We start from the raw sequence: 9,972 nt of genomic DNA on the forward strand, positions 1-9,972 counted from the left end.
GTATAAGACCAATCAAATACAAAGGGGTGAAAAAGTTTCGCATCAAAGTCAAAGTCAGGTAATTTTGCTATACGCGTACGGGAAAAAAAATCTGAAATTGCAACTTTACCGTTATCACTATAAAATGCTTTATGCGCACTTGTAATAGCATCAGTTCCCATTTCAGCTTCACATCACTTGCCCACACGGAGCAAAAATTTATTTGTATTATTTATTTAAACAAATTGCCAAAGGATCACAATCAACTTCAGCTTTGAAAATGGCTTTCAAATTCATTGTACTCTCTGCTCTTTTAGCTGTCGCTAGCGCTGGTGTTTTGCATCCCATCCACTATGCACATGTCGCCAATCCTGCCGTTGATGCTGTAGCTTCGACACAGCAGAATGTTGTGCGTTCCTTCGATGGTACTGTCTCCCATTACTCGAAGAATATTGATACACCCTACTCGAGCGCATATAAAGCGGATACCCGCATCAGCAACAACGTATACTCTCCAGCTGTGGCCAAGAGTGTCACCTATGCTGCACCGGCTGTGACCAAAAGTTTGGTGAGTGTACCTTCGGAGACGGTGTATGAACATCATGAGACCACACCTGCTGTATATGAATACCCCGAGCCGGAGCCGACCGCTGCTGTTTACACGCATGCTGCTCCAGTGGCAAAAACCGTAACTTATGCTGCACCAGCTAAAGTGTATCACCAGGCAGCACCTGTGGCCAAAACTATCAGCTATGCTGCCCCAGCTGTCGTTCACCATCACGAAGCTCCTGTGGCCACCACCACCTATAATCATGGACCTGCTGCTAGCACCTACACTCATAATTCGCCCAGTGTTGCTGCCTACGGCTCCAGCCAGACTGTGCACTATTCGCCCGCTGAGATGGTGTCGCACATCAGTTTCGATGGCTTTGGCACCCACTGGGGATTTTAGGTCATCTATGAAGTAGGCTTTGTGGAAGCAAAATGTGGTGTTGCGATCGTTGTTGAAAGCGGAACTGTTGAGTGAGACTGTAATTCGATTTGTTTTAATTTTTTTGTTTATATTTCTAAAGCATTTATTATGTCACTACCATTGCACTTCTTACCATGTCATTATTAGCTACTTATTATTATCTACACTAAATGAATTGCTTTTTTTGTTCGTTAGCAAATAAAAAGAAAACATCTTAAGTAAAAAATTCTACTCTCGACTTTATCTTTTGATTCACCAAACCAGCCATGCAATCAGCTATAAACAAATCATAAAATTGCTATTGCCCTAGGAGAAGTAAAATAAAAATATTCGCAAATCCTTTTAGCCATTCTGGTAAACCATCTACAAATGGGTTAAGCGCTCCGGCGGTACATTAGATGATTGTGTGTGGAACAGTGTTCAAAAATACAAAAGTATATACACAGATTGGCATCGTAAGCGTTTTTAGGTGAGTTCAGAAATACGCAGCTCAATAACACTTAGGGAAGCCAGTTACTTCTCTCCTTAATACTTGCAATACAGATGGGACCTTCCTGTGCCTCTGACACCACCAGCAGCATCGAATAGTTTTGGGGAGTGCATAGGTTCGAATCTCCGTGCATGAACATTAAATAATAGAACAAGCGTTTTCGGTCGTTCCTCGACAGCCAATGGCAAACCTCCGAGGGTATTTCTGCCATGAAAAAGCTCCTCATAGAAGCTATTTGGCGTTCGGAGTTGGGGGAGCTTAAAACTGTAGGTCCCTCTATTTGTGGAACAAAATCAAGACGCATCCCTCAAATAGGAGGAGGAACTCGGCCAAACACCTAACAGTAATGTACGTGCCAATTATGTGTTTTTTTTTTTAATAAAGCCAACATTCATAAATAAAGTCACAGAATATTTCTCATGGGCACTCGAAGGCTCACCTCATCAGAGGTGACTCTTAGAAGTAGTACTGTTTGCTCGTCGAGAGAGGATTTTGTTACTCATTTCAGTACTCCTTCTAAAGTAGTTCGTGGCTTTTTAATGCTGAAAATTGCTGCTACTTAAAATTATGCTAGAATAAGAAAATTATTAATGAACCCTTTTATGGCGCCAAAAAATCAACAAATGCACAGTGACAAACTTGCCGAACGGTAAGCGGAAGTTATTACCGATTTCTGCATTCTGAGAGTTAATAAAAAGAAGATAGAACCACCCTTGTAGGTAAATAACATTGAGATTCTAATCGACGGTGCTCAGAGATCAAACTGTTCGCGCAACTGATGATGAGCAATTAGGGGTTGAGTCCGCAATGAAATCACTTCGAAAGAGTAAGACTGCAGTGCTTGTTGAACTGCGCGTGACGTAATAACGAAATTATTTCTATTTTATTTCAAAGACCAATGACCATCATATATCCGTTCCGGCTAGAGGCCAAAATTTTAATAGCTGCTTTATAGAGACGCACGAAATTGAGCAATGGTCCGGTATATGTTGACTTTTAGGGCATCGGTTGATTGCATCTAAATGATGTACACCTGCGTTTTCAGAAAACCGCACAGAAAAGTTCAAATCGCCTTGCCTTGATGATCAATTATATATTGTGAATGAGAGGGTTCGTCATGCGGCAAGAAGCGTCATCATTTTGGATCCGCATATTGTTCAATTTTAGCCGAAAGATATTCGTATTTATGTGTAGTGCTCGTCTTGAACGGTGATGACCTAATCAATGTAAGCAGTAACTTTTTGTAGATGCTTGTCAACTGGTGATCTCCGATAAAGTTGATTTTTGGGGATCTTTTTCGAATTGACCGAAGTGCGAATAATAAACTAGAAACATTGAGCTTCTGGGTTAGTTGGATCTTTTAGGGGATCCAAGTCCCGATACACAATTCGCCAAATTGTTGCCGAAATTTCGTACTTGTCAAGGAAGTAACAGCCTACGGTTCTCCTACATACTTTCACAGATAGCGACGACATTTTCAACCCATCTGAGCTTTCTTGGACATACAGGTGTTGCACAAACACTTAAAGGTTTGACATTTACGAAATGGGACGCTATACGCTTCAACAAAATTGGGAAATATTGAAAACCTATTTCCAAAGTGGTGAGTCTTCTTTTCTGATGAAACTCATTTTCACATCGGTGGCTACGTCAATAAGCAAAATTGTCGGATTTGGGGCTCAGAAAATTCACACGTTACTGTAGAGAAGCAAATGCATCCACAAAGAGTCACTAATTGGTGCCGTATTTGGTCTGGCGGCATCATCTGGCCATTTTTTTCGAAAATGAGCGAGGAGCCGCGGTTACAGTAAATGGCGAGCGTTACCGTGACATGCTCAACGAGTTTTTGTTTCCAAAAATTGAAGACGATGACATGGACGATATTTGGTTTCAACAGGACGGTGCAACTTGTCACACTGCCAAAGTTACTCTCGAACTTTTGGCTACCGCTTTTGAAAACCGAATAATCAGCCGAAATTCCGATATCAATTGGTCGCCTCGGAGCTGTGATTTAAGCCCGTTGGACTATTTTTTGTGGGGAGCCGTTAAGGACAAATGCTATGCGAACCATCCAGGGACGATTGATGCTTTAAAACACGAAATCGAAGTTGCCATTCATGAAATTGGAGCCCAAACAGTCGAAAATGTGCTTAAAAATTGGGTTGATCGAATGGCCTACTGTAAAGCCAGTCGTGGTAGTCATTTGAACGATATTATTTTTCATTCATAAATGACAATGTTCAATCTTCAAAATAAAAAAAAAGGTTTAAAAAATATTGATTCGTTTTTTTTTTATAGCCGATTCAAAAAGCAAATTTTATATGGCCCACCCTATATACATAATTGGGGCGTACACCCATTTTGGGTGTTTGGCCGAGCTTCTCCTCCTATTTGTGGTCAGCGTCTTGATGTCGTTCCAAAAATGGAAGGACTTACAGTTTCAAGCCGACTCCGAACGGCAGATATTTTTTATGAGGAGCATTTTCATGGCAGAAATACACTCAGAGGTTTGCCATTGATCATTTTGATTTTTCATCGAGATTCGAATCTACGTTCTCTCTGAATTCCGAATGGTAGTCACGCAGCAACCCATTCAGCTACGCCGACCGATGCTACTTTAGCTTGGCAAAATTACTTATTGCAAACCCCCAAATCATCCATTTTCTGGGTTTCAGCTCATCTAAGATGCACTACTGTTGCCGCGGAAAATGACGTATTCAATAATATTTTGAGTTATAGAAAGCGTTTCTTTGCTTTGTTGTAAAAAGTCCAGTATGCTCCGCACAAGCCGCACTTCACATTGTTTCATCTCCAAAATGTCGTTCGTAGCGCATTGCAACGATCTCTGTGAGAAAACAGTATCAGCTACTATCTACCTGATGCACATACGACGATCTACAATATTTTCGTCAGTTTCAGGGCTGTATGGACTCGTATGGTTGAGTTGAAGATATTGCGGATTCGGCTTGAATATTTTCTATGGGTCCGTATCAAGCAATGCAATGAAATTGATGCCTTTGTTGATGGGCCATTCAACTTTGATATCCGCCAATTGCATATCATCCCACTGTGCCAGTAATGCACTTGCCAGATAATGCAATTCCGCATTCGTATTCTCTAGTTCGTGCGAAAATCTCAACTCAAATCATCGACATTATTTACCCTTCCAATGTGGCAAAAGCAAAGAGAGCAAACTTGGCTACGTGATTCCTGCTGCAACAACTTAAAAATCGGACATTGCCAGCAACGTGCTAAGCATACAGAGAAGTCAAAAGAATCAAAAAGTACACACACATACACACGCAGCAACGTACTCACGCACATGCTTAAGAAAGCAAGCCGGAAGCAAGATGTAGAAGCAGCATGTCGTTCATTCGTAAGTGGCAGTGGCAGGCGTCATAAAGACATTCCAATATATGTACATACATACCTAGTTGCACGAAGTGCTCATAAAAATGTGTAATGCAACACTACTCACGGGCACAAAGGCGGCGTGCAAAAAAGAATGGGAAAGTGGGATTGCGCAAGGAGCATTTTTCATCCGTGCAATTTGAACCTCCTTTGACTCCTGGCCCATCTCTGGCAAATGCAATTGGGTTCGCTTTGATGCAACATTTCGTTGTCGTTGTCAAAAATGTTCGATTTGATTTCCAAGTGAATGGTTTTCAATTTCCAATAAAGAAATTTGTTTGTAAAATTCAAATTGATTTATAAATTTATTGTAATTGAATTTTTGTACATCCATTTAATTCGAAGTCTCATTTGGTCGTATCATCGAAGGTGGTGAACCAAGCCAATGCCCTCATTTTTCTTACTATATTCATTACTCTATTGCACCCTTTCCTTATCTGCTCTTTAGGTAGTGGAGTGCTGTCGATTTGGGTAGCTATAATTCATGCAAATTTTTTGGTCTCACCTTTCACTTTTTCTCGTTTTTTTAAGAGTCATTAATTTTCAATTTTTACAAACACCTACACGCACACACACCTACATTGACATAATTCCCTCTTCGAAGGGTTGTTTTGTGTGTAGTTAGTAGATATGAACTGTGCATTGAGGCAGTAGCGTTTTTTTCGTGTAATTTTTTATGTCATATTTTAATGGTGTCGCCGTTTTGCAAGATTTTATCATTTTAATGGGAAATCAATGCGGCCTAAATGGCCAACGTTTTCAGTTTCAGCCATTGCTTTTGCTTGAAAGGCAACTCCTTCGAGTAGAAATAAAATTATATTATTGCCACGTAATAGTTAAGTAGATGCACTCAATCAAGAAAGTTGAGTGGGAAGTAAGCTAAGAAACGTTATATTAGTAACAGCAAATGTTAAATTTATTTAAGGTATTGGGCGGCTCGAATCTCCGTGCAAGAACCGAAAATGAAGAAACAGTTTTTCTAACAGCGGTCGCACCTCGTCAGGCGAGGTATTTCTGGCATAAAAAAGCTCCTCATGAAAAACGATTTACCCCTTCATTTGTGGAACAACATCAAGATGCACGCCACAAATAGGAGGAGGAGCTTGACCAAATACCTAACAGAAGTGTACGCGCCAATTATTTATTTATTTATTTTTATTAAGTATAATTACTACACATTTTACAATTAAGGAGACCTGGTGGTCTAGAAATTTCCAAAAATCGATTTCTTGTTTTTTCGGTATTTCGAAAGTATAGAATCTTAAGAATATACTGCGAAATTTTCATAGCCTCTACAGCTACCTAACTGGGTAGAGAGCGGTCCGTGCGCTCCTGTATCTCAAACTTTAAACTCAATTATCTCAAAACGACTTTTTTCGGCCTGGTATTGTAAAAAACAAACTATTCAACCGAATCGCCTGAAATTTTAATATCCTGTTCACAATATCAATTGAATCATATTATTGTTTCAATTATTTCGTTTTTTTTTAATAAAAAACTAAAAAAAAAAAACGATTTTTAGACTCAATTTTTTATTTATTTTTTATTCTGATATGGGACATAGCTACAGAGTCCGGCACTCGAAGTGTAACCAACTTCAGACCGCTCGCGCAGCTGATGCTGGGGAATCAGATGTCTGTTAGTTGATAGTTCAGAGTATTATTTACAAGCGCGCGGAAGCATACGCGAAAAAAGAAAATAAGTAATGGATTTCAAACGTAGCTCGAGCACCTCAAAGTAAATAAAGTTTTTGTTTATCCCACCATTACTCGTTACAATGATACTGCTAACATGGCGAAACGTTATGGAGATAGTCATCAAAAGACTGCAACGTCACGTGAAATGGTTAAAAAAGTGAAGAAGCGAATTGAGTGAAATCCCCGACGAAGTGCCAATCAAATGGCGAAAGAACTGAAAATATCTGACCATAGCATCTGCCGCATACCGAAAAATGACCTCAAAGTCAAGCCTTACAAGATTCAAAAGGCGCGTGGTCTCACACCAAAGCATCAACAAGTTAAACTTGAGAGAGCGAATGAGTTGCTTCGCTTGGCCGAAAGTGGTTAATTTCCGAACATTGTGTTTTCTAACGAGAAAATTTTTCAAACTGAACAATTCTTAAACGCCCGAAACGATTTGACCGACCGTTCATACGAGAATTTGAATCATCGATTGGCCAACAAGAGGCAGCACCCGACACAGGTAATGGTTTGGGCCGTTGTAATCGCAGATGAACGCTCTCCAATTGTTTTCATCGAGCCTGGCGTCAAGGTAAATGAGAATATTATCAGGAAAGCAGTCTGGAGGTTGCTTTGAAGCTGGGGGCGGACAAATATATCGGTGGCAGACCATGGACGTTTCAACAGAACTCGGCACCGTCTCAAAAAGCTCGAATGAATCAAGAATGGCCAAAAAACAATGTTCCAAACTTCATAAAGAGCACACAATGGCTCTCAAATTCACCAGACGCAAATCCGATGGATTATTCTTTTTGTGCCATTTTGGAAAGCAAGGTCCGAACTAAAATATTCATCAGTCTCAAGGCGCTGAAAAAAGTCTTTGTCCGCGAGTGGGCCAAAATACCTGGAAGTCACATTCGGGCAGCTTGCGATTCGTTTCTGGACCGTCTCAAGGCCATAGTCAATGCAAAAGGTGGTGATACCGAGCATAAGTGAATTGATTCTTGGTTTTGTATTATTTTCACAAATTTTTACTTTGAATTGAATAAAAGTAATTTTCCAAACTAAGTTTGTGGTCTTTTTGATTGGTTACACTTCAATGTCGGACCCTGTACAGTAGGCCGGGTCGATTTGTGGGCAGGCAAAAAAAAAACGCCCATTGCTCTGTGAAAATCATATTCTAGGGATCAAAATAAGAAACTTTGCCGAAGGAACCATACCACTAATGTACAGTGTACAGTCATACAGATTATAATTTTTTTGGTTTTTGTGTTTCAGATAAATAGAAGGCCTAAAATGGACAACACCATCCAGGTCCAATTTTTCGGGTCAACTTCAGCGCCATTTTTAAAATTATAAATATTAAAAATTTTTCATTTTTTTATTTTTAAATATCGTTTTTAATTTTTTTAGTGTAAAACAAAATTCCTGAAAAATGTTCGAGCTCTAGACCACCGGGACCCCTTAAGAGAATTTTGCTTTGGCAAAGGCAGCAGGCCAGTTCTGGTCATAAAAAGCTTTCCACACAAAAAAAAAAAATAGTTTTATTATATTAACGCGGCTGAGTGCTTCCATGTCAACTGCTTTATTGGTTTATTTGTAGAAAAAGTAAACTAAATTTTTTTGAGAATTTTTTGAGAAAAAATATATTTGTTAAAAATTTTTGGGAAAATATTTGTTTTTTGTCATTTTAAGAAAGTTATGGGAATCGTACTATGAAACAGTCCCAGCTAATAATAAAAAAAATTTGACGGTTTTGAAAGAAATTTCCAAAAAAATTGACCAAAAGAGTTTATTTTTTTAGCAACATGTTTTTTAAATAATCTTTTTACTTTAAAAACTCTAAAATAGTTAATAAAAATGTTAAAACGAGCCGAATAATTTCTCTTTAAAAACTCTGTAGCAAAATTTTGAACAAACTATTTTCAAAATGTGTTTCAAAGTTTTTTTCAGTAGACTTCTTCCACGAATAAACCGAATTATAGAAGAATTGATAGCAATATCCAAAATTCTCGGACCATTTGGCACGGAATCGCTTTGTTATAAAAAACGTACTCACACATATGCGCCAAGTGCCAGCGACGGCCAGCTTTTTATTGAAAATCTTAATGGAATATCCGTGTGGAGCGTTGTAGGTTTTATTTTAAGGACGATATTAAGTAAATTATATAAAATTAAAATAAAATATTTTAGAGCACTACGCCTCGTATATCTCATTAACTCTTTTTCTTAAAAATATTACAGTTTTTTTTGACGGGCTCTTTCAAAAAAATTATAATCAAAAATAAAAAATATAAAAAAAAGAAAAAAAGTAAGAAATTTTTTTTTTAAAGACTTTATATTAATAGTTTTTTCTCTTAATCAGCCAAACTGAAATTGTCTGCGGGCATTAGGTTGATTAATGCAAAAAATATTGCACAGTGGGGGCCAAGCGAGAAATACCAATTGCAAGTCTGGCAGTAGCAATGCTTTCACAATTTGAATTTTGAATGAGTGATTGAGATCTAACTTCAAAATTCTGCTCCATATTGTTCGAGATATGTCCAATTTACCAAAGTTGCTGCGACCAAACTGCTAATTAAGAGGGCTTTAAGAGCTGATGTTGAAATAAAGTATTGGCGATAAAATCACTGCGTGATAACAACTTTAATAATTCAATTATGACCTCCAAAAAAAAAAAATTAGAATATAAAAAAATGCATATAAACAACTTCTTCATAAAAATGTATATGTTTTCATGTGAAATTCTGATAGAAGCAGAGGTGGGGGGCCACAATTGGTTTTGGTTTCATGGCCTTTATGATAACATATTAATTATATATAAAGGCTTGTCTAAATGAAAGACTAACTCGAAAATAATATATAATGCAAAGAAAATATATTTTTAGGGTTTTATAAGCTAAAAAACTTAAACGTCACTCCTTTTATGGGAAAAATACGGTATCGAGTCACGCACCACACATAGGAGGAAGAGCTCGCCCAAAGTCCCAATAAAGAGAGTAAGCGCCAATTATAATCTTACTTTGGTGAAAGGAAATCCATTATTTTTCAGAATATCAGGAAATCCACTATTTTATGGTCGATCTTTAGCTCCTTGGTGATTTTACGACTACTAACTGCCGGTGAGCTTCCATTATTTCTGTGATATTATCGACATTTTTTTCATCATCAAAATGTCTGAACGAAATGACGAAACCAAAATTGCATGTAATTAGATGTTACAGTACCAGTACACCATTCACAATGTCAAAGAGGCAAAGGGAGTGATTATGCTTCTGTTACTCTCACTGTTAGGCTAATGATGCCGCAACTAAAATATCTCCACCAAGCTTGTGGTTATCGACAATAATTTTTTTGCGTCATAATTTTTTTAACTTAGCGGCCGCGATAAAACTGCAAGTTGTCACAAAAGATTTGGTTTTTCATTAAATTCGCCGACC

General features: G+C 38.1%; 1 protein-coding gene across 1 annotated transcript; it reads left to right on the forward strand.

The window, feature by feature from the left end:
* The first annotated feature begins 204 nt into the window (after positions 1-204).
* LOC128861512 (pupal cuticle protein C1B-like) lies at positions 205-1,109 on the forward strand. The gene has a single exon (XM_054099694.1). The coding sequence runs from the start codon at positions 260-262 to the stop codon at positions 929-931; it is 672 nt and encodes a 223-aa protein (XP_053955669.1). The 5' UTR covers positions 205-259; the 3' UTR covers positions 932-1,109.
* Positions 1,110-9,972: the final 8,863 nt, after the last annotated feature.

Source organism: Anastrepha ludens, chromosome 4 (genome assembly GCF_028408465.1).
Source record: "Anastrepha ludens isolate Willacy chromosome 4, idAnaLude1.1, whole genome shotgun sequence".
NCBI lineage: Eukaryota > Metazoa > Arthropoda > Insecta > Diptera > Tephritidae > Anastrepha > Anastrepha ludens.

Bases quoted from the DNA above. Each gene is read 5' to 3' on its own strand.
- LOC128861512 (XM_054099694.1), top strand. From the start codon at position 260: ATGGCTTTCAAATTCATTGTACTCTCTGCTCTTTTAGCTGTCGCTAGC.